The sequence below is a fragment of the Abrus precatorius genome, unplaced genomic scaffold, assembly GCF_003935025.1.
Source record: "Abrus precatorius isolate BTA unplaced genomic scaffold, Abrus_2018 Scaffold3, whole genome shotgun sequence".
Lineage (NCBI taxonomy): Eukaryota > Viridiplantae > Streptophyta > Magnoliopsida > Fabales > Fabaceae > Abrus > Abrus precatorius.
Genome location: NW_020874373.1, coordinates 32,250,783 through 32,274,722, shown reverse-complemented (window position 1 = coordinate 32,274,722; position 23,940 = coordinate 32,250,783). Strand labels below are relative to the sequence as shown.

The 23,940-nt window shown below is 32.8% G+C and overlaps 5 protein-coding genes across 12 annotated transcripts; 2 read left to right on the top strand and 3 right to left on the bottom strand.

The window, feature by feature from the left end:
- Nucleotides 1-126: 126 nt before the first annotated feature.
- LOC113861948 (membrane-associated 30 kDa protein, chloroplastic) lies at nt 127-8,052 on the bottom strand. 2 transcript variants are annotated; one of them, XR_003504387.1, is made up of 11 exons: nt 7,787-8,052; nt 7,395-7,519; nt 7,156-7,266; nt 6,903-6,967; nt 6,731-6,812; nt 5,487-5,561; nt 3,965-4,035; nt 3,788-3,870; nt 3,552-3,621; nt 3,129-3,203; nt 127-2,722 (listed from the first exon to the last, which is right to left on the bottom strand). XR_003504387.1 is itself a non-coding variant. In XM_027495072.1 (10 exons), exons 1-10 carry the CDS (start codon nt 7,790-7,792, stop codon nt 2,627-2,629), a joined length of 729 nt encoding a protein of 242 aa, XP_027350873.1. In that variant the 5' UTR covers nt 7,793-8,052; the 3' UTR covers nt 2,446-2,626. The 2 variants fall into 2 exon arrangements, 1 of the variants encoding a protein (XP_027350873.1); XM_027495072.1 differs by lacking the exon at nt 7,395-7,519 and having other exon boundaries at nt 2,446-2,722; nt 3,557-3,621.
- LOC113861949 (protein TIC 20-II, chloroplastic) lies at nt 598-1,417 on the bottom strand. The gene has a single exon (XM_027495073.1). It carries the CDS (start codon nt 1,356-1,358, stop codon nt 741-743), a length of 618 nt encoding a protein of 205 aa, XP_027350874.1. The 5' UTR covers nt 1,359-1,417; the 3' UTR covers nt 598-740.
- A 1,663-nt stretch (nt 8,053-9,715) lies between the features above and the next one.
- Nucleotides 9,716-14,480, top strand: LOC113860663 (biotin carboxyl carrier protein of acetyl-CoA carboxylase, chloroplastic-like). Of its 3 annotated transcripts, XR_003504002.1 has the most exons (8): nt 9,716-9,996; nt 10,333-10,389; nt 10,611-10,765; nt 10,957-11,272; nt 11,356-11,427; nt 11,577-11,616; nt 13,799-13,864; nt 13,957-14,257. XR_003504002.1 is itself a non-coding variant. In XM_027493125.1 (7 exons), exons 1-7 carry the CDS (start codon nt 9,868-9,870, stop codon nt 13,978-13,980), a joined length of 822 nt encoding a protein of 273 aa, XP_027348926.1. In that variant the 5' UTR covers nt 9,716-9,867; the 3' UTR covers nt 13,981-14,366. The 3 variants fall into 3 exon arrangements, 2 of the variants coding, with proteins under 2 accessions (XP_027348926.1, XP_027348927.1); XM_027493125.1 differs by lacking the exon at nt 11,577-11,616 and having other exon boundaries at nt 10,608-10,765; nt 13,957-14,366; XM_027493126.1 differs by lacking the exon at nt 11,577-11,616 and having other exon boundaries at nt 9,718-9,996; nt 13,957-14,480.
- LOC113860661 (glutamine--fructose-6-phosphate aminotransferase [isomerizing] 2) lies at nt 14,180-23,940 on the bottom strand. Of its 5 annotated transcripts, none has more exons than XR_003504000.1 (12): nt 23,540-23,938; nt 23,244-23,416; nt 23,011-23,122; nt 22,297-22,442; nt 21,341-21,505; nt 20,659-21,019; nt 20,313-20,563; nt 20,100-20,214; nt 18,902-19,157; nt 18,662-18,830; nt 18,216-18,528; nt 14,180-14,707 (listed from the first exon to the last, which is right to left on the bottom strand). XR_003504000.1 is itself a non-coding variant. In XM_027493123.1 (12 exons), the coding sequence occupies exons 1-11, from the start codon at nt 23,775-23,777 to the stop codon at nt 18,445-18,447; spliced, it is 2,070 nt and encodes a 689-aa protein (XP_027348924.1). In that variant the 5' UTR covers nt 23,778-23,940; the 3' UTR covers nt 18,207-18,315; nt 18,401-18,444. The 5 variants fall into 5 exon arrangements, 3 of the variants coding, with proteins under 3 accessions (XP_027348923.1, XP_027348925.1, XP_027348924.1); XM_027493123.1 differs by lacking the exon at nt 14,180-14,707 and having other exon boundaries at nt 18,207-18,315; nt 18,401-18,528; nt 23,540-23,940; XM_027493122.1 differs by lacking the exon at nt 14,180-14,707 and having other exon boundaries at nt 17,984-18,528.
- LOC113860664 lies at nt 15,624-16,856 on the top strand. Its single transcript, XM_027493127.1, has 2 exons — nt 15,624-16,192; nt 16,423-16,856. Exons 1-2 carry the CDS (start codon nt 15,743-15,745, stop codon nt 16,462-16,464), a joined length of 492 nt encoding a protein of 163 aa, XP_027348928.1. The 5' UTR covers nt 15,624-15,742; the 3' UTR covers nt 16,465-16,856.

Below are 23,940 nucleotides of genomic sequence, written 5' to 3'. Positions count from 1 at the left end.
TGTTATAAAGAAATAAAATTGGATATATCTGTTTGGAATTGTTATATTTAACCCGAGGGTTGGAATTCACGGGGAATTTAAATTGATCTGTTCGGGGTAATGATTTTTTTAATCCTTTTCTCTCTGGAATTGTCAGGGAAATTAACTAAAGAAAAACTATCATAGAATGTAGTTAATTGTCTTTGAAGAAACGTTTAAGGTATTAGATTAACGTGTTTGTTTATTGAAGGTTAAAATATATATTTGGTTTGTACAGTAATATTTATTCATTAAATTTTAATTTATGAGTTATTCGTTAATATAAATGGCTGTACATTTATATTCTATTTGATGATATTACATTGGGATCTTAGACTTGTTCTTTGAGCTGTTTGCTGGGTCAAAATGTTCCCGTTTAATATATAAAAAAAGAGTGAAACATCAGGATTAATATGGACTAATTTTCAAATAAATATAATGTAAAAAGTAGATGTATGCTTTAAAAATAATACTTTTAATATTTATGAAAAATATTCTTCCAAAAGAATTAAAGGTGTTATAAGGAGAGGAGTTCTCTTAATTTTAAAAAATAAGATTGGATAACCAACTATGATAAAAGAAATGATTTGTCTTAACGAAAAAAAAGGGGATAATATTTGCCATTAGGATTATAATCGCAAAAATATGATACAACCACGCCAATACACCAAAAGTTGAAGCGAAAGCTACAAGAAAAATTGAATTGCAGTAGGCTTTGTAAATCAGATTTGCCTAGAAGCAGCGTCGGCAACAAAGGGCAAGTAAGGGGTGCGACCCAAGACGCAAGAAGAAAGGGCGTAGAGGAAGCAGATAATGCTGAAGACGAAGAGAGCATTGTGAGACCAAAGCATTATCCGAAAGCCCATGCCGGCCCGACCCGGAGAGAAGATCCGCTGGAGGAGGAGCGGAACGACGAGGAGAACGTCGAGTGTAACGGCTTGCATAGCGTTGAACCTCACGTATTGGGGGAAATTAGGGTTTCTGACGATTCCCAAGTAGAGGGCGAAGAATGCAACGAAGGAGGAGTAAGGGATAGACCTGTAGAATGCGAGGAAGGGAATGATAGGGTCGAAGAGAAGTGCTAGTTTTGGGTATTGGGAGAGAAGGAAGCGACCGTATTGGAGTGAGTTGAAGAATGGGAGTGTGTAGGCTGCGATTGAGATTAAACGCTCCGTGGCTGGGGTAGAGGTACTGTTGTTGGACATGCGTGCCGATACGACGGCGTTTTTTGGCTTGGGTTTGAGGGGTGAGTAGGTTGTGGGTCTGGGGAGTGTTAAGGTGGAGGGTTTGAGTTTGATTGAGGGAAGGAAGCATGGTCGAAGGAGATGAACTGTCGCCATGGAGTCGTTATTCCGATGAAGAGTTTGATGAGAGAGGTAACAACTCTTACCACTGCTATTCCCACTTCCAATGCTTCTGCTATTTTGTTTTTTAGGGCTTCGCTTCGGCCCTTCCCTCTCCTTTCTCAATTGGGCTGGGCTGGGTACTCTTCCAAACCCCAAATATATTTACTCATTACTACAATAAATTGACCAAAAACTATCACTTTCTCTATTTTGTACTCTACATCTATAATAATAACAATAATAATACCAATCCTTAGAGTTACAAGATAAATGTAATAAATACTTAATTTCAAATTAAAGGTGAATAAATGTTTACTTTCGTACTTCATGCAATTCTTTATTTTACAGAAGTTAAATTTCACTTCTAGACATAAAGTAGTTGGTTTAAAGTTTATTATGAGTTTTATTAAAAAAAGAATATATAATATTTTTCTATTAAATTACTGCTTAAAGTTATTCATCTTAAATACATCAATAGACTTCTATACTCAAATCTAAGCTAGATAGAATTAGGATATGAATAAACTCTAAACCCAAACAAATTTTGGTCCCTCAGATTCACATGGCTCCACAAAAAAATTAACATGCGACAACATATTACTTAGTCACGTAAGTGAAAGGAATCAAAACCAAGAACTTGTACAAATATTGAGATAAAAAAAATTAAAAGATCTAAATTTTTTTTTTTTTTACAAAAATGTATGAAGCAAAAATATATTTAAACCTAATGCATTTTTTTTGGGTGAAATTAGAAAAAAAGCGTTAATGGACACCTAAAATTTTCTTGTTAACATTCTTTAGAAACTGTGGAACACTTTTAAGCCCATTACAACTTACTCTAAATAATCCACCCACAAACCCAAAACATCAGCGATGTCTAACTATAAATTACAGCTATATGATATATCCGTTGACACACAATATTTCATCACAAAATCGTGCCAAATATTTTCGCAATAAATTATTGTTCATTAACCAAAGTAAATCATGTATATGATTGGTATACCAAAAGATTATTTAAAAAGCTTTCCAATTTCAAATTAAATAACTTAAAAAAGGAGACCAGAAGATCTAAATAGTTAGGCCAAAGAAAAACTTAATCCCTACGGTGGGTGATCTGATTAAATGAATGATCAATAGAGACTAAGCCCATGTTTAGCATGGCAATATTAGAGAAATAGTCCTTTTATTTTTAAAATTCTAAGTAAACTTATGAAATAAAATACTTATTTTTAAAAAGTAAGTTAAACCAATCACACAACCTAGACGCTAGAACCACTTTGCTTTTCTTCGGAGTTCATTAAGAAGGGAAATTCTTTGTTGGTGGGAACACTTCTTCCAGGTGGAAGTTCTCCCCTCTGCCAATAGAAAATTGAAAGAAAAATTACTATATTTAGTTCCCAAAGTATATTCATTGTACTCACTAATCAGACAACAATGCCCCTGAACTGTTTACTCTAGTCATTTAAACCTATTAACTATCTGTGAATAGTTACAGATCTATCACATGAAGCATTCTCACTCTTGCAATAAATACTTAGGATAAATGACACCAGTTCAAAGTTAAATCAATTTTACCTAGTTAAGTCCTTATGACAGTATTGCATGTCTTTCTCACAAACTTTACCACTGGATTAAAATTTCTTATGACATAAATCATATCCATGAAATTTCACATCATTCCAAAATTAAGTCCCTACCATTAACAAGTTTGTTTTGATGACTAATACATAGAGAAAATTAAGGTCCTAGATAGAGGAATACCTTGGAGCTTCCAGATAATTCTTTCTTTAACTCTGCAAGATCATCATCGACAGAAGAGTTCTCTAGCAGTGCAAACTGTCAATGACAGAGTAAGAAATGGCTTTTGTTTTGTGGGGGTACGAAAATAATTCAACCACACAAATATTTTTCCTTAGGAGATGTGGCACAAAACAGTGAAAGACAACTGCTATAGCAAAGTGAAAATTACTGCAATTATTATTATGTCAATGCTTGTTTAATTCATGAGTATCTTTTCCAGTAACAAACCGTAAAGTGTACACAAAATAAACTTGAAAGAGTTTCATGAGATCCACTTCTAGCACACACAAAGATCTATTTGAATATAAGTGCTGTATTACAAAGAAAAAAAAAAACAAGGAAACTTTTCAATCAGGGAAATGAAACTTGAAACTTATAAGTTACACTACCTTTCCCTCAAGATTGTCAGTAGTCAACTGATTCAATGCATCCGCCTGACCCCCCATGGTTAGTACTGTGAAAATAAATTCAAATAAATTTCCAAGGCCTACTTAAATTAAATTGTATATGAACTATATATGTACTGACAACTATTGATATATGGATGGAAGTTGGAAGCCATTTCGTCCATATGAAGCACTAAAAAAGGTGTAAATAGAGTTAAAAAAAAAAAAACTAACCCTTTTCCTCCATCTTATCAAAAGCTGCAAGGGCACTGCTTGTGTTGATATTGTTCACCATCTCACTAACTATGGTTGAAGTCCTGACGAGGAGAAAAATAATTGACTATTTAGAAGAACATAGGTGAGAGACACATCCATGACTTTTTAGAAAGAACGATGGAGCTAAAGACAAACTTTGCAGACTGAGCTCTTGCTTTAAGGGTATCTTTCTTTGACTTTGCCTCCTGTATCTTGCTCTCCAAAAGCTGATGATAAAAAAAAAAAAAAAAACATAAAAGAAGTTACAAGCATTACTCCTCCAACAGGATTGCCAAACAGTGCTAATAAATAACTGGTGGCAAGAGAATCCAGCATTAGCAACATGGTTCAATGATAGCCTGACAAATATCCGCTTATTTGCTTTGCTTTATTCCCTATAGGTTTAGGATAGAGAGGGGGGGGGGTGTTTACCAGGAAGCCTTATACAAATCTCATTACTTTTGCTGCTGTCTCACTCCACACAAAAGAAAAGGATGAAAAAAGATTTTAAGATACTACATACTGGTCAATTCAAGGTTAACAATTGTTGCTTAAAATGTCCTAGTACTTTGAAGAATAAATAGGTTTAGTTTCTAGTTGTTACCCAATATGACATATTTTTTCTGTTAATATTGCTATGAAATTTCACCCCAGCTTGTCTAAAATATGAAACTTCCCTTCAAAATAATAATAAAAAAAGATATTGTAGTAGTTTTGTTTTTTGGTAATTGTATTATATAGTTATTTGACATTATGTACAGTCACCTTATTAATTTAATTTTCAGAAGTTATCATCAGCATATCTCTGTCATATACTTGTACAAGTACTCTATAATCCTCGGCTCTGTTCCTATAATAACTTTTATGATATCAGAAGGATAGAACAAAGTTGGCTCTGAAAAGTCCATCAGAGCAAAAAACAATGCTAAATAAAGGACTAAGGAAAGTAAAGCCTTTTAGTCTTGAAAGAGAAGCTAATGGAATTAAAAAGAAAGAAACACTGGAAAAAGGTAGTACAACCATTTCATGTTGTATTGTTTAAAAATTTCATAACAATGTTCAGGATAACTCAGGATGAATGCCTTAGTTTTCAAACATGCAAAAGTGAATTCAGGCTCACATTTTAAGAGAGAGAAGCATCTTCCAATATAAGTAAATAGAGTATACTCAATGTTTTCACGCAAAAAATGCTATGATTATCTCTTTTTCTCAAGGTCAATCCTTCTATTTCCTCTACAGAAAGAGTCTGCACATTGCTCAATTCACACAAAACAGCACATAACAGTAACATTAATAGTACTAGTAGCTTAAACTGCCACCGAGAAATTTTAATGAACCAAGACAAAAAATCAAGTCTACTACTGTAGGAACCACATATCTTCCACTGTTAAAAAAATGGAATTTAATTTAACATGTAAATAATATAATTGTAAATTGAACGAAGTTCATCAAATGACAACACTTTCTCACTACCACTTATTTCAATTCCTTCTTTCTCTTAACTCATTCCCCTTCCCCATATTTTACTCAGATTTTCTTATTCTCTCACACACAAACTCTGTAACTACCTCAGATCTCTACTTTCTTCTCCTTTTCATTCAAGTCAAACAAATTATGTCTATGGAAAGTTATGGAATGGCCACTAATGGAAAACTTATGATAAAAGATGACAACTAACCTGTGTTTTGGACACAAGACTATCAGCAACATTCTTTTGCTGTTCAAGCTGTATCTTCAAAGCAGTTGCATTATCCTGTACATATCACATATGATGCAACAGGCAGAAATCAAGCTTCAATATAACCAAACAGTTTGTTTTGAATGCATAACAGCTTACAATAACCAAACCACACACACAAAATAAATGAGTCTGCACACACCAATGCAGAAGGCAGAAATCAAACATCAATATACCCAGACTACTTGTTTTCAATTCACAATGACTTAAAAGAACTAAACAACACACACACACATAAAATAAATGAGTCTGCATATCTGCAGTTGTAATAAGGGATTATGCAATTCCTTTGCTACTGGTTTCTGTGTCTATGTATAACAATGCATGGATGTTCTCATTAGATAAGAGCTGTTTTAAAAGAGTGAAGTTGTAAAATTAAGCAAAAGGACGATTATGAGAAATGACACTAATAGCTCTTTCAGGCTTTCCAGTATATAAGTAGAGAAGGTATGTTAGAATTGGTATTGGGTATTTTGAATTTTAATGAACAACCATAACCAATTGTCATTTATTCCAAGCCATCTTTGTCAACTAACAATCATCATACTAAACAAAATAATCTTGAATTCACAAAAACATTATAGCCAAGCAAAGGCATAACTGATGAATCAACAGACACCCTACATTTCAATGCTAGAAGAATCATATGCATCAAAGCTGCATCGGAATAGTGTTTCTACTACATCATGGACTACTGCACAGTCCAGTAAGATCTTTGCCAATTCAATGATACTAACCACTACTGCTTTAGAGATTCCTTGAAAAAATACAATAAAACATTGTAGTACCTCTTTTCCTGTATGCATTTCCATACTGGTATATTTTATTTCAAAACCATAAATTAACAGTTAGAACTGTTATACTGGGTTGGTGCAATGACTAAAAAAAATAAGGAAGAAAGGTAATATTAGAATCATTGGGGAAAGAAAGAAAAAGAAAAGTTGAAGGAACCAACAGTGACTGAGTTTAACCAGCAAAGAAACCAATTACAACCAACTCAAGTATAAAAATTAAGCTTACACTTTCAAAACAAAAGTCCTTTCCCTTTGATCACTGATAATAAAGAATGTGTGTACTATGTACTGATAAAATGGTTTATCTCATATCAAGATCTATATGTAACATTTACGATACATTAAACGCAAAGTCCCCTGCAAAGCTAAAAAGATAGGCAAGTGGCATACAGCATAAGACTTTCTTCGCTTAAGAGCTTCACGGGCAAGATCCTCATCCCTCTTCTGAAGAGCCAGCTGTGCCCTTTGATACCTATTATCAAGATAAGGGAAGGAAAATAACTACCAGACAGTGAATGATAAATGTAAACAAAATAGAAGTTTCTGAAACTTAAAAGAATACCAATCATCAGAAGCTTTTTGTACGGCTTTGTACTTGCTTTCTAACTGCTTTTGAGATGCCAAAACCTGAAATAACACAAAACTTTATCGAAATGTTCCATCCAGCTCTGTGTCCTCACCATATGCTTTATGCATTATTTAGAACTACACTTTACAAACTGAATAACAAAGTAAAAACCAGGCTGGAATACAAAACTTGACCTATAATAATAGGGAACAACAGAGAAATATTAGGTGTGAAACTCATTACATACTTGTGCCGTAGCTTGGCGAACCTTTATCAAATCATTACTCATGTCTATCACAGCTTGTTCTAATATCTTCTCAGGATCTTCAAAGACGCTTATAATGGCATTAGCATATGACTGCACTAATTCAATGTTATCAATAATATACAATAAACATTGTAGTGAGAGTGGGGGATGGAAAAAATCAATTCCACCAATTAACCAAAAATATAAATAAAATTTGTACACGTATATCCTGATATTACCTTGATAACTCTAGCAAACCTACTAAAAACATTCATCTGAGCACCAAGGGCACCGCCACCTTGACTATTACATTTTAATCTATCTGAGTAGGATACCCTTATACAAGGAACTTCCAATGCTCCTGCTGCAAGAACATTTCTTTCATGCTAACATAACCATAAAAATTATGCTTTTATAAATTCAGTGACCACCCTTTTTTCTTGACTAGGTGAAATGAAATTTCTACCATCGAAGTGTTCTAAAACGTGCCAACTTTTTTTTTTCAGCTTTTACAATCGCGTGTATCAAATGATCATAAAAATGTGTCACCCCAAAAAAAGAAAGGAAAAATAATAATGAATAACAAATGATCATATATATATATATATAGAACAAAGGTAAAGGGACATACCACCATAACTGAGAAATAATGATTTGAGGGGTGGACGTGAGGAAGGTCTTGTTGAAACGAAGCCTAAACCAGTGATTGGCGTGGCCTTCATAGCCATAACAGCTAATTGATTTTTCTCACTACTCAACTCAATTCAATTAAACTCAACCGTGTCTTTTGTCCTCTGTGTTTTGCACCGACCCATAATCTGGCACGATACTCCTTTCTCTAGAACTTGGATTTGGATGGCTTTATGCCACACTACAATTGCAATCACCTTTCTCTGCAACGATACAATGCTATTTTTGTAAAGATTATTAAAAAATAAAGCTAATAAAGGAATGTTCATAATTCGGATAACTTAAACCAAATCAAATGTTCATATAATCATTTATAATAAGTTATAATCAAATACATAACTTATTATAAAGAAGTAGAAAAAAATTAATGATTTTTTTTTCCTGTTACTCATATAATGAATTGTGCATTCTTTTAATTCGTACCTCTGCATTTGTGCGAGTTAATTTTTTAGTAAATAAATACATAATAATAATAATAATAATAATATAAAGATAATATAGTAAAATTATTCTATTTTTACTTTTATTTATTTTTCTAAAAAATCATAAGTAACAATAAATTTAAAATGAAAGAAATAAAAGTAAAGTTAAATTATATATTTAATCTTTATCGTAATAACTTTTCTATAAAATAATTTTTATATTTACAAAAATTAAGTTTTAGTTCATGTGTTTTGTTAAATTTTGATTTCTATTATTTATAATATCATCTATGTTGTTAATAGAGTCAACAATATTATATTACAATAGATTAACATGTAATAAAATACTTATGCATAGATTAAAATATAAATTTTTTTAAAGTACAAGAATTAATTTATATATAAATATTAAGTATAAAAATTTAAAATATATTTTAATTAAAAAAATAGTAAATTTATCTAAAATAAAATAAAAATTATCATCGAATAAAAAAATTATAAATTTTAAAAATATTAAAAATTTATATATTTAAGTTAAATATTATTTATGATTTAAGATTATATATACTTGTTAATAAAATTTATTGATTTGATAAATTTATAAATCAATAAAAATTATTAAGAACGATTTATATAAAATAAAGACTCTTTATTATAGTTAAAAAAATATTTAAATATATTAATTTTTTTAAGTTGATATAATATGATAAAAAAATATTAAATATGTTTATATATATATATATATATATATATATATATATATATTCTTTTATGTATTTGATAAAGAAAGTAACTAACTAATTAGATTTTGAGTTAATATATAAAAATTGTTTATTTATATTATGATAAAAATTTATAAATTTATTCATATAATAAAATTAATCTTTTAAAATTTTAAGTAATAATGTAAATTTCACATTTTAAATATAATAAATGTTTTATTTTATATAAAAATATTTTTAAAAAATTATTATATAAGTTAATATATTATATAAAAAATATAAATTTAATTAAACGTTAGATCTATATAAAAATTGCATAATTATCTAATTACGATACTTAAATTTAGATTATTTAATCTCTTTAAAATTATAATTTGTTAAAATATATATTCAATATATTTTATGAATTATTTTTTATATTTAAAATAATTAATATTTTAGTTATAAACATTTTGTTATAATTTAGTATTTTTTATCGTGAATATTATTATTATAGTAGGATTAAAACATAAATTAAATGAAATTAACCGTAACAAAATATTTGGATAGATAGTAAAATGTACTTTTTTTTAAAATATAAGGATTAGTTGATACTTTATAGAAGTGTGAACTACAGGGAATGAATAGTGTATAATTGACCCTATAAGTAATAATAATAATAGAAAAAGCGAATGATATGTGCACGTGAGAGGTAAAAGAAGCAAAGGTTTGTAGAAGTAGAAGCATTGGATTATCCATGTGCCGTGTGTTTCTTCCTGTTTCAGTTTCACACACACACACACACACACACTTTCTCTCTCTTGGTTTCATCGAACACCCTTTGCGTTTCTCTCTCCGAACCCTGAGTGAGAAGTGTTTTCGAGTTTGAGAAATCAGACATGGCATCCTCGTTGGCTTCGACATCACCTGCCACTGTTGCTGTCACCAAAGCTGCCACTAATTTGCGCCTCTCTCATTCCTCAAACTCTCCCAAACCCAACACCCTCCGCTTTTTCACCAATTCCAAGGTTTCTCTTCCTTCGTTTCAATTCATTACTTTTCTCCTTTCTCTGCCTACCATTTTCCATGTAATAATCTCCCCAATTACAAACTTCTGTTGTATTTGATTTTTTTATAACACGTTGAAGAAAATTTATGAATAATAAATTTATATTAAAAGTTATTGAATTCAATGTATGTTATTAGATGTTATAATTTTTTACTATGTATTTGTTATGTTAGAAAAATCGGTATATATTATATACCCCATGCTATAAAACCCAGACCGAAATACTTAAAATTTTTTAGTTCATTTAGTTGTGAGTTGTGACATTACTTATTTGTCTTTCTGTGTATATGTGTAGGGATGCTCCCCTGGTAATTTGGTATTGTGCACAAGGGTTAAGGCCCAATTACACGAGGTAAAAGCTCTTCCTTTTCACACTGCATATATGTTTTTTATTTCAAATTTTAATTTTACTTCTCTAGAATGAATGGAGAGTGCACAATGGAAGCAAAAAGGATTGTGAATTTGTGATAATACATGCACAATTGCACGTGTATTACAAACTATGAAGTTGTTAAAATTTACTCCCTTTGTGTGTTTATGCTCCATTTGGTCTCATCTTTTGGCTTCAAGAAGGTTGCCCTTGATGGTTCCTCCAATGCTGCGCCTCCAATCAAAGCCAAATCAGATGAGGAACCACCTGCGAAACCTTCAACTGAACCATCTTCTTCTGTCTTGGCAACTCAAGAATCAGTCTCTCAGTTTATTGCTCAAGTTGCAAATCTTGTCAAGTAAGCAAATGCTTCAGAATTATGATAAATGAAGTGTTTATTACATTTATTATACTTTCTTTTTCAATAAAAATTTACTATTTTTGAATACTTAAACTCAATGTTGAAGGTTGAGGTTAACAAAACTGTAACCAATATATAAGCTTTTCACAACATTATTGGAAACCTTTCTGTCAAACTTTCTCCTGCAGGCTTGTTGATTCAAGAGACATTGTGGAGTTGAAGCTGAAGCAGCTTGATTGTGAAGTAACAATCAGGAAAAAGGAGGCTATGCCTCAACTACAATCTCCTCTTCAACCTGTGACAGCGTATTCACCTCCTTCACTAGCGATGCCGCCTGTGGCACCAGCATCTATGCCAACACCTACTTCAGCCCGTCCTGCACCTACTCCATCAACCTCTCCCCCTGCTGTCAAGTCAGCTAAATCATCACATGCACCTCTTAAAAGCCCCATGGCAGGGACATTCTACCGAAGTCCTGCTCCCGGTGAACCTCCATTTGTGAAGGTAGATCTTCTTATCTTTCATATAGTTTTATAATTTTGTATCATGCTTCTTTGCACACTTATGTGAACATACTCTTTCTTTAGGCTGGAGACAAAGTAAAAAAAGGGCAAGTTGTATGCATCATTGAGGCAATGAAATTGATGAATGAAATAGAGGTAAGTTCAAAGGTGTTATATTCTTTTTATTTTTTATTTGGTAACTGTTGGTTATAATGGTGGATTCAATTCTAGTATGTCATGCCTTTATAAGGTGCACTTATTTGTCATGTATTTACTGCCTCTTATCATTTCTGTTTGCATCATAGTGCTCTAGAGCACCAGGGAACGAGGTTAGTTTTACTAAAGGTAGTAGCATTTTCCTTTTCTCTATCCTCATAATTAGTATAAAACATTTTATATTACTTAACGTTTATTTATTTGATATAAAGCATTTATTAGTATAAAATATAAATCTCAATTCTCAAAATATACGAGATTCTTTTCTGCCAAGTAAGTCTTCCTTTAATTCTCAATTAATGGTTAGCAATGGGTGAAAATGGAAAGTAAAAATAAAGGTTATTAGCACATATGCAATGCATTTTGACCATCTTACTAAGTAAATTGAGCCAATGGAAATTGAAAAGCAAGGATGCTCAAATGGAGAGTAGAGTGTTGATTGGATCCTGATTGCAGATTTCCCTTTCCCATTTCCCTCTTCAAGCCTGTCATAGAATAAATTTTTTAAGTCTTTTTCTGTTAGTTTGCTGGATAGAACATGTAGTATGAACTGTATAATGACTTCTAGAAACTGGATAGAACATGTGGAAGGGCAATTAGAGATAGTCAAACCAGTGGAAGATGTTTGGATAGAAGAATATCATTGGAAGGAAGGAAGGAGGAGGTTCGAAGGAGGATATTGTGTCCTCCTTGGATAGAACAACAACTGGAACTAAAGAAGGGAAGAATAAAGCCTTAATACAATAAAAATGCTGGCACACACTTTTGACACTTTTTAACACTATTTTGGGTGAAATCCCATGCTGGTCCCACAAATTGAAAATGGATTAAGTTATTTAATGGTGCCCACACAGAATATCACTCAGTAATAATAAAAATTTTGAAAGTAAAGCATCAAAATAGCATTCTTCTTATACAAAAGTGCTTTCCAACTCCTTTGTTTGTCTAACAAGGAAAAATCTCAAAGAAACCTTTTGAAGAGCACTAGGATGACGCCATGAAAACCAGTGTTATCAGTATTGCGACACAAAGCAGCAGTGATATGGATCATGCAGTATATCATTTTTGTTCCTGAATTGCAACATGAATGGTCTGTATCGCATCTGAATTGTACAAATCGCACCGTGAATTGTAGTTCTGTGACTGAATTGTGCAATTCTCTCTAGGCACATAATATTGGAGAAAAAGAAGCCCCATGTTGTTTTCTGTTCTCTGCCTCCTCTGATAGCAGATGTGCTGTCTCCTTACCTTTGTTCCAGCACACTATTATATTGCTTCTTCTACTCTTAGTCTCCCACTATTGGTGCAATTCAGTGGTCCCTTACTTCTGTTGACTCCTAAATAAGCTCCAAGCTACCTTTACCAAACATAGTCTAAGTGTCCTTAAAAGCAAGCTGAAAGTTGCTTTCTGATACTATCACCATCTGTGTTACATCATTCACTTTGTTTTGCTAATATTTTAGGATTATATGTTTGTTTCCATTTGAAATTTATGATTTTGAATTTACTACGTTATCCCAATTCCTCTCATGACAGTGAAATTGTTTGAAAGTAGCACCTTTTCTCAATGAAAGTAAAATTTACTGATAAAATGTCAAAGTAAAATATTCCTCAAATCATGGGAAAAGTTGAATGAGACATGCAAAAGAGGAAAGAGGGAGTACATAGGTTGATCTTTTGCTTTGTGGCATCTTTGTTATTTTTGTTCTCCTTTTTGGTAATCTTCGCTCATCCTCTCTTTAATAGTTCCCTCCTGCAGTAGTCTTGGTATCTCATACATGAATAACTTTGTCAGTATTAGTTAGCATTGTAGGATTTTCAGTGTATTTATAAACTTCTTGCTTGCAGTTTCACAAGTTTTTTAACGTGTTTAATTTTTCTGAAGATACTGGTTCTTCACACACACATATAGTAATGATGTTTACTCAAAATATAAAAAGCAAAGAATCCTGTTAGTAGCGTATCCTTAATTCATACTAAACGAGAAAATAGCTTGTGAAATAAATTGGACACAACTCTTATTATATTAGTTCAAACTAGCTACACTTCAATCTTTTTATGGAGATGTAACCAACAGTGAAGTGCCTATACTTACTAAATTGTTTAAGAATGCATTACGGTTGACATTTCCATACAATAAACCTTTCATTAAAAAAAATATGTATAAGCTCAAATTTGAGTTGTAACTTAGTTTGCAACTATAAGATGTAAATAAAAAATAAGAAATGTATGACTCTTACTAGTTTTTTTGTCTTGACAATCCTGTGGATTTTCTCTACTATCTTGAACTATAAATTTGTGTACTATACAGGCTGATCAGTCAGGAACTATAGTTGAAATCCTTGCAGAAGATGGGAAGTCTGTAAGCGTTGACACTGTAAGTATATTCTAGGCCCTCCAAATTTATAATTCACAAATAAAATTCACTTGCTCATTGTTATATGTATGATTTATTTTGTTTCTTTGCAGCCCCTATTTGTGATTGAACCTTAGAGCTCTTGGAGTATTCAAATAGATGGATGAAAATCTGCAGGCTTGTTAGTTGAAGTGTGAGGCTCATCATCATCTACCCCTCCCCCTCAAGGTAGAGAAAGTGTAGGAAGATTTTGTTCTGAATTGGGATGGTACAGTTGAGAAGAATTACTAGTTTATAATGGTTTTAATTTTTAATTTTTTTTTCATTTTTTTTTCACTTTCACATGATTGCACTGTGTTCTAGTGAACTTTTTTTGTTTCAACTTTCAAACAAGTTAATGTGACTGAATCATTTTAAGTCTTTTGTTTTTTCTTTTTATTTTATAAGGGTGGGGGAGCATTTAATCCAAATTATGTTCAGTAATTTTATCTTATTCTTTTGGTTTCTTATTGTTCAGGATTTTAGTGGGGAATATCATTGCTTTCAAGTTTTTATTATACGGGTGATAAAATGATTCCTTATTCTCAATAAGGAAGAAGTGGTCATAATTAGGTGAAATGTGAAGTACTATTAATACTGAACTTAACCTTCATCTCAATTTTGGAATAATGCTTGGGAACATTAGCGTCACTCACCTATGAGATGATAAAAGTAAAGTACGAATATTAAAAAAATAAGACAAGACTAAAATATTTTAAAATCCAACCAAGTTGGGGATCGATGTAAGGATGCTGTTCCTGCTTTTCTTTTTTCTCCCCCCACATTAGCTTGTGTTTTTGTCTCGTTGTTTAGGCTTTTTATTCCCTGCCCAATTACCAAATATTAAAAAGGTGATAGAAATTATATAAATTAGCTAAATAAGTAATATGTGCAAAATCATTAACTATATAATAATGTAGCATTTAGTTAGAAAATAAGCTTACTATTTAAAAGTAAATTGTCTGTTTAAAACATTTTATGATTCATAAAGCATAAAATAATAACACATAATTGCATCAATTTAATTTAATTATAAATTTAATTCAATCCAATTTTGATTTGTTATTGGATTCTTTTTATATGTAGTCAACAACTTTTTAATTTAGCTAAATTAAGCCAATTTAAATATTAACTAATTAACTAAAGTATACCAATCACCAAATACAAGTTCATTCTAAACGTGATTACAAATGAATGGGCAATCTTATCTTCTAGTTGGTAGTTTTTTTTTTTATGAGAATTTTTAATTTAAAAAAATGAAAAATTAAAACAACATTCTTACTAATTAGTTATGAGATTAAGTATATCGAGAAAGAAGATAATATAAGAAACATTGATACTCAAATTTAATATGTAAAGGTGAATATTTACAAATTTAAGACGATAAATGAAATTTGGTTTAGAATTAGATAAGTTTTCATTTACTAAAATTATATATTTTTAATCTTTGACAAAGTCTAAAATCACATTATTTTAATTAAATATAGAAATTGAAAATTAATAAAATTTTTACACGAACTAAAAAAAATATATTTTCGAAGACCAAAAGTAATAAATTAAGATACTTTGTTATTTCATTAGTATTTGTTATTTTTAATTTAAGAACTTTGTTAACTTAACTGAATTTTGTTTTGATAGACTGGTGCTTTGTGTTTGTTTTCAGTTGTAAACGGCCCGTGATAACGTAACGAAAAAAACAACCCTAGTCCGTATATAATTGGACATTGAAAAATAACAAATTGAAAAACGCAATTTATTCATAATCAGGTAAATAAAGGAAAAGAAAAGCACCAAGACTGGTTCTTCAAATTGGAAACTTTCGGCTCATTCTTCTCTTGAAGAAAAGAAAATTCCAAATCGATGATGGGTATAGCCGGTGGGGGTTCGATTTTGCCATTAATTGTTGCTGTAACCTTGTCGCGTTTGTGGGTGGTGGCGAGTGGTTCAAATTCAACAACGATATACGAAGAGCTTCGTGCGAAAGGGCTTCCCGTAGGGCTTCTTCCAAAGGGAATTGTGAAGTATTCGATTAACAGTAGCAGTGGTGAATTCGAGGTGAAGATGGAGCAACCTTGCAACGCCAAGTTCGAGAACGAGGTGCACTATGATTCCAACATTAGGGGTACCCTCGGTTATGGTCGGATCGGGAAATTATCCGGTGTGTCTGCTCAGGAGCTTTTCCTGTGGTTCCCCGTAAAGGGAATTCGTGTTGATCTCCCTAGCTCTGGTCTCATTCATTTTGATGTTGGTGTTGCTGATAAGCAATTCTCTTTGTCCCTCTTTGAAGACCCCCCTGATTGCAAACCCCAGGTTTATCATCCTTCTAACGAATTTTCGATTTTTTCTCTTTTGGGTATCTGAAATTTATAAGGTTTCCTTGTGGGATGGTTGAAATTTATGACTTTTGTTATTTGGGTATCTGAATTTGTGTTTTTTTGGGTATCTGAAAAATATGATTTTGTATTTGGGTATATTGAGTTTATGAAAGTTATGATTGTTTATTTTTTGGGTATTTATGAAAGTTATGATTATTTATTCAGGTTAGTTCTGATGGGAATGGGGTGCTGAGGGCTGCTTGGTAGAGAAGCTGGGAGGAACGTTGCTGCATTACATATTAGCTCAGATCAGTCAGTGACACTGGTTGGTCTTGTTATGGATATCTATTTTTTCTGTACAGTGCAGTTCTTTCTCGTTTCTTTTCTGTTTGGATTGAATCAATCGCCTGTCTCGACTCTCAGACAAAGAATGACAATTTTGGTGGTCAGCAAGTCTACGGTTTTGGCAAAAATGGTTTTGGCAAAATCTGCGAGGCACAGGGCTGTCGGGTTGGGTTAGTTTTGCTAATATACCAAGGTTTTGATATCTGTATTTTGGTCTTGCTGTTTTTGCATACACGTGTTTCAGCCTTGTGTAATGTTAGACTCAACTATTATGATGAAATCCAACATACTATATTAGGTGGTTCTTCTATTATAACTAATAATACTCCTTATTTCTACAATTATATTGTCAGTACTAGTTTGTGTTTCTATGGCAATGTTTCAGGAATTTTGGTATTTTCAGCGACTATTTCTGATTTCGAACTATCAAAATCAATGGTTATTCCGCGAGATATTCTAATTCCCAATTACATTTTGGCATGGTTCTACAAAGAACAATACATTAGTGTAGAGCGAAATGGAATTTTTTATACTTTACGCTTCAATGAATGAAAGTATAGATTTAAAACACTGCTGCCGAAGACGAAACTATAAGTGAACTTCATTTTGTCACTTCAATGATTTGGCACCTTTCTAAGTTCAGGGCTGCCTCAACTGAACATACATTAGTAGGCTACAGTGTATACATTGATTTTTCTTAACAAAGCTTATATTATGTTGTTTAAAGTGTAGTTGGTATTGATTACCAATCAAAATTTGAATTTGAATTTAATAGAATTTTTGTATCTGATTTATCTATACTTTTCTCTCTCTTCTTTATTATTTTCATTTTCAATAATCTCTTTTTTTAATTTATTAAAAATTTATATAATTAATGAGACTGAATCTATGTAAGTTTGCATATGATAGATAAATCATTTTTGTATTTAATATCATAACATTATTGAAATAAAATTTAAATTTTGATTAATAAACATTAATACTTTTTTAAAAAATTACATTTAAACTTCATCTTTTTTTGACAGCCATTTCACCACACACACACACACACACATATATATGTGTGTGTGTATGTATGTATATATGCGGATTTCTATATCTAAAATAAATACTTTTAATGCACAAATATGTTAACCAATCTGCTATATACCCCCCAGAAAAAGAATTAACCTCCATACCAATGCCTTTTCGATGGATTTACACGTGTTCAGTTAGTAAAAAATTACTATAGGTGATCAAAAGTGCCAAGTTCTGCATGAGTTACGTGGCCTTAAATTGTGGTGTTATCATACATATTTCAACTGTAACCAAATTTAATATAGGTTTTATTTTCTACATTAAAAAAATGTAATTTAGGCTTTTTTTTTATGTTCCTCAACTCATCTAATGCTAAATATCTTGTTGGCCAAAATCAATGACTATTTCATGGTGCATATTTGTAAAACTCGTACTGTTTCGCCACCGTGCTTTTATTAATTCCACTAAATTTAAGACCATGTTATGCTATAAATGATTTCATCGAACTACGATACCCGATCAGTTTGCGATTCCGGAATTGCTACTGAGCTCAAAGCAACCAAGACACGCGATTTTACAAATAAAATACACATAAGTTGAACCCAAAAAAAAACAAAAAAAAACATATGATCATAAAAAACAAATACATAAAATACCTCAGGAAATGATGGTTGTCTATTCTGACTGGTAAGAAGGTGGGTTGTAGATCCACCAGTAAGCCTACACCTATTAATTTACATTGCGGTAATATGCCATGTCATGTCTCAGAGCAAGGGAAGCTTTTCGATGGCCTTGATATTATTTTTTGTCAGATTCAAAGAAATAAAGGGCAGTCAACAAACTTTTTCTTGCGTGGTGCGGGGTGTAAAAAGTCAACAAACTTCTTTATTGCGTGGTGACACTCTTGGCAAGATTACGTGGCTGATCGACATTAAATCCCCTGAGTACAGTGAGATGATATGCCAATAACTGCATGGGAAATAAATAATTTGTTGAAATATATAAGAGATACAAATCTTCATTGGTGCAATACGTAAAAAGCAGCTAAGCCTACTAAGATTTTTAGGTGACAAGGAAATAGAACTGCAAAATTTGCATATACCTGTAACGGAACCACATTAATCACAGGTTGAAGACAGTCTTCAACCTGTGGAACTTCAATTACCCTACAATATTCATTGGGGCATACAGAAGCAGCATCCCCTTTAGAACACATAACTATCAAGCGACCTTTGCGGGCATGAAGTTGCTGAATAACAGACTGTTGTTTGCTGTCAAAGATATAAGATGTTAATATCAAACTCCTAAATTCCAATAAAGCTACTCAGTAGTCACAACCAACCTGAAGCCAGTATCACGTGTAGCTACAACAAAAATCGGAAGATTTTCATCCACTAATGCCAAAGGACCATGCTTCATTTCACCAGCAAGTATCCCTTCACTATGCATAAGTGCCACTTCCTTTACTTTCAAAGCTCCCTCAAGAGCAGTTGCATAGTTGTATCCTCTCCCAAAGACAAGAAGAGACTGCTCAGCAATCAACAATTTTGCTAGATCCTTCATCTCCAGATCAAGCTTCAACACCTCTCTAACTTTATCTGCAATCCAACATTTTAATTAGATTACTTCTACAACAGCCCTGAGTAATGAAGCATTTGGTACAGTATTTTGAAAAATTCCTCTTTAAAAAAAAGAAGATTTTAGCTTCATTGAAAGTTGTCTAGAATTCCTGAAGATTCTAATTTCTTAATTTTTTTGGTAATAGAAAGTTTAGGAAGAGGAAAAGTCACTCCATTCCAAGCACCCCTTGGTGTTCTAGATTTCCACCTCACAATATTCTCTTAACATGTATGGTATATGGCTATTAGTTTCTGCCTCCACTGACACCACTGTTTCTGCAATCATGGCCACTACTTTCACCATATCTTCCATCACTAGTTCTTCTAGTGCTACTATTATGACCAATGTCATCATCTCCACCATTAATTTATGGTAGAATATTAGTTTACAAGTTAACATTTGATATATTGTCAGCGTATATAAATGTTTACAGTATCACTATTTTTTACACAATTATTTCATCAAAATATTTTGTGAAACCTGTGTGGAACACACAATGTTAGATGCGTGCAAGTTCTAATTTTATTTTTAAAAAAATCCACCAGTCTTGTTTTTCATAAATTAGAGTCTCTGGATGTAATGAACTCAACAATTTTAATATGTTCAGCATTATATTTTAAGACTAAAAGTGTGCAAATTTAAATCTCTCGTGCATATTTTTTTAGTGTTTCCCAGTATTTTAGTGCCAAATTTAGTCTTTACTCTTATTTACTGTCATTATCATCATTGATATATTAGTAGTAATGATTAATCTTGAAACATTCATTTAAATCCTATTGACCTACCAAGTAGCCATCATATTCACCCTAGCATGAAGATCTAATCATCAGAAAATTTTACTCTAACAGGACATGTTGGATTAACCAGACACTGCAACATGTGCCCAATTTCTGTAAGATGCTTGGCCAACAGAAACTCACTTGGCAGGTCAAAAAGACCATCTATAATAGCTTCTCTTCTGGCTTGATTGGAAATTGTGTCGCCACCTATTGCAAGAGCTAACATGACCATCACTACTATTTGACTGGTGTATGCCTATAATAGTTATAGATGTGTAAGTAAACCATTGGTAAACCAATAATAAGAAAATATAAAATGAAATGAAGAAAACATCCTTCAAGTGCAACATTTACCTTGGTACTTGCCACACCAATCTCAGCACCAGCATTTATATGAACACCACAATGTGTATTCCTTGCTATTGCACTACCAACAGTGTTTGTTATTCCAACACATAATGCACCATTGTCTAAAGCATATTGCAGTGCAAGTAAAGTATCTGCAGTTTCACCAGATTGACTAACAAAAACAGCTGTATCTTCTCGATATATTAGTCCCTCCCGATCCAATAAATCACTGGCAATTTCCATAGTAACAGGAATACCTATAATTTAATGTATAAAATACAACATTGTAAGGATTGGACCAATTTTAATCAGCAAAACTTGCAAAAAAAAATTTTAGTCATGCAGCGCTGACCAGAAAGTTCTTCCAAGATGGGCCTAGCTGCCAAAGCAGCATTATAACTTGTACCACAACCAATGAAAACTATCCTTCTACTTCGCCTAATTGTTTTAAGGTGATCCTTCAGTCCGCCCAATAGAACAGACTTGGATTTATTAGATCCTCGTTGTATAAGCCTCCCCCTCATTGTGGTTGTTAGAGATTCTGGTTGCTCATGAATTTCCTTCTGCATATAATGCTCATAATGACCTTTATTGATTTGCTCAACCTCCATCTCAAGAACAGATAATGCACGGCACACTGAAGAAGTTCTGGAAAGAGAAGCACTGCGTTCTACCTTGTCATTCTCAAACTTCAAAATAGAAACCCCACCATCCTGACAAAACCATTTCTATATAAAAACACTTTTTTTTTTTTCAAATTGACCTGATTAATAAACAATAAAACAGCTGGCACACAAATTCATTCACCATATGCAAAGCATTTAGTAGCAATGAATGATCTCATTCTGCAACAAAGGGAACAGTGCAAGGGATAGGTGAAGTGGTCTGCTAAAAAATCATTAAAACAATCCATAAAAGGAATGCATTCTAACGGAAATATTTGTTGCCATAGTCGGATTACTGTTTCAGTAATGGACATAAAAACGGCATAATCTTTCAAGTGCTACATTAAAAAGAGAAGGTACAGTATGCACCTTGAGATGAACTACTTCACCATCCTCAATAACCAGCACTTTCTTTGTGTGCTCAACCACTGCATTGGCATCACTGGACAAAAAGAGTTCTTTGGGCTGTCCATCTTTTGACAGGAATTTGCTATCCTCAAATGCTGAACCATTGTCCTTATTTTCTGTCAATTCCTGAAATTAAAGCAGTAATTACTTCAATCATTGTCAATCAGAAAATCTTCACCTTCACTAAATATCCATTAATCATGGATAAATTAAACTAGAAACAGTAGTATTATAAGATACTCAATAGAAATCTAAGCCCATTCATAGTGAAAAGAGGATGATTCAATACTCAATAGGAGGATTTGTGGTTTAGTAAATGATATTATTCTATTTCCTATTCCTGGCTCCTGCAGTCTTCATTCATACTCTATGTCTGTGACTATTTCCAGTTTCTTATTAAATTTCTAGATGCAGAAAACTTGCCTTTTGCTAGCCCCCTTTAGAAGTCCTAGGAGTGAATCTTTCCTTTGGACTGTAGTGCAAGATAGGATTAATGCAAATGGTTTGTTGGAGCTTTGGAGGTTTGCAGACCACCCAAAACCATCCTAATGTTTGTGCCATGTAAAAATGAAAGTTATCTTAAAACATCGTTGTTATGGCTGCATCAGCTAAGCAGCATAAACTGAAGCTTAGGCCTAATCTATGCATTTTAAGACGAGAGTTTGACAGCATATACTAGTTAGATAGCTAGCTTTTTAATAGTCAGAAGACAGTATACGCTGTGTCCCATTTTCAAGTGCCAAGAGAAGTGACTTTCATATTCCTCGAGAGATATTTAAGCTCTCTGAATAGAAGCATCACTAACGAAGTCAAGAGAAAAAAGTATATTAATCATTGTCAGGAAAGACCCTCACTGATCAGTTTCTGTATAGATCACTGTCTTAAGAAACTTAATCATTAAATTGCATTCAACTTACTTTAACACCTAACAGCAGTGGGCTGCCACGCTTACAAGCAATCAACTCATTAGGATAATGTGGACTTTTGAAAATAAGAGCATAGGCTCCTTCAAGATGCCTCATAACTTCCAGAACAACTTGACTAAAGGTAACAGCCTGATCACCTGCAACATGATTGGAAAAGTACTTCAAGCTAACATCACCCATAATGGCATTCACACACACATCTCTAAGAGAAGTAAAAAAGGCAGATCATATACAATAAACGTCTGATAACAATTGTATTCAGTGTGAATACAAATATTGAGGAATCACCAACAGATTTAATGCAGATCAATTTACACTCCAATGCATGCGGGTTTATCACATACAGAACCAAACAACATCATGGATCCTAGTGTCACCTAATACACGATAGAATTGAATGACATTAAGTGATCCATGTAATTGATCCCATCAAATGGGCGAGTACCTCTTTTTTTATCCATAAAAATTTAAATCCTGCAGCATTAAAATGGTAGAAACTCTGTCCCTCTCCGCCCTCTTTCCTTCCTCTTCCCAATTATACAAGATTTCACAATGCAAATCAACAAAATGATCATACTCTATTTTTGCTCCATGTAAAATAACCACCAGTAACCAACAATATTCATCCACACCTTAACCTCATAAACCTAATGTAATAATTTAAAACCAAAAAAATGACTTCGCAGATTCAGCAACAAAAATTACCATCTGCCTCATTCGCTTTGTCGTAAACATACTTCGCAAGCTTGGGAATGACTTCAGTGTCAGTTTCAGATTCAAAGGTAAAGCCATGTCGTACCAGCGTCTCCTTCAAAACCTGAAAACACACAAACAAAAAATAATAAATAAATAAACAACATAATAACAACAACAACAACAGCAACAACAATAAAAACGAAAGGAAACTTCACAGAAGCAACACAGCGTTACAGTGTTACCTCATAATTAGTGATAACTCCATTGTGAACAACCAAGAACTCGTTTCCTGGACCAGACGTCTGTGGATGGCTGTTCCTCGGAGCAGGTTCTCCATGAGTCGCCCAACGAGTGTGCGCAATTCCAGCGTGCGTGCAAAAGCATTCCTCCAAGTTCAGTTCTGTTTCTCCAACTTCTATTAATTGAAAACCAAAAATTAAACAACGCGTTAAATCGAAATTAGCATGTATAGTGAAATCCTAATACGAAACCGATGCGACGTTCAAAAAGGGAAAAGAAAAAGAGGAATGAATTGGACCTTGATAAACGGATTTGACGAGAGATTCGATGTTTCCCTCTCGGCGAAAAACGAGAGGAGGAGATGGAGTGGAATTGCAATTGGAAGAGCATTGGTGAGAAGAAGAATCGTCGATGGCGACTCCGGCGGAATCGTAACCGCGATATTCCAATCTTCTGAGGCCATTGAAGAGCACCTGCAAGATGTAACTTCTCTCTCTCTGCACGTTGTAATTCAGATACGCAAATATCCCACACATTTTCTCTTCTCTCTTTTTTTCGCTCTTTTCTTCCTTATTTAAATTCTCACAACCCTTCCTCCCATTTATAAATTAATATTGGATCTCGCCCAATATATTTGACTCCTTTTGATCTGTGCATCAAATCAGCAACTTCCACCTCTGCTTCCACTCTTCCCACCAA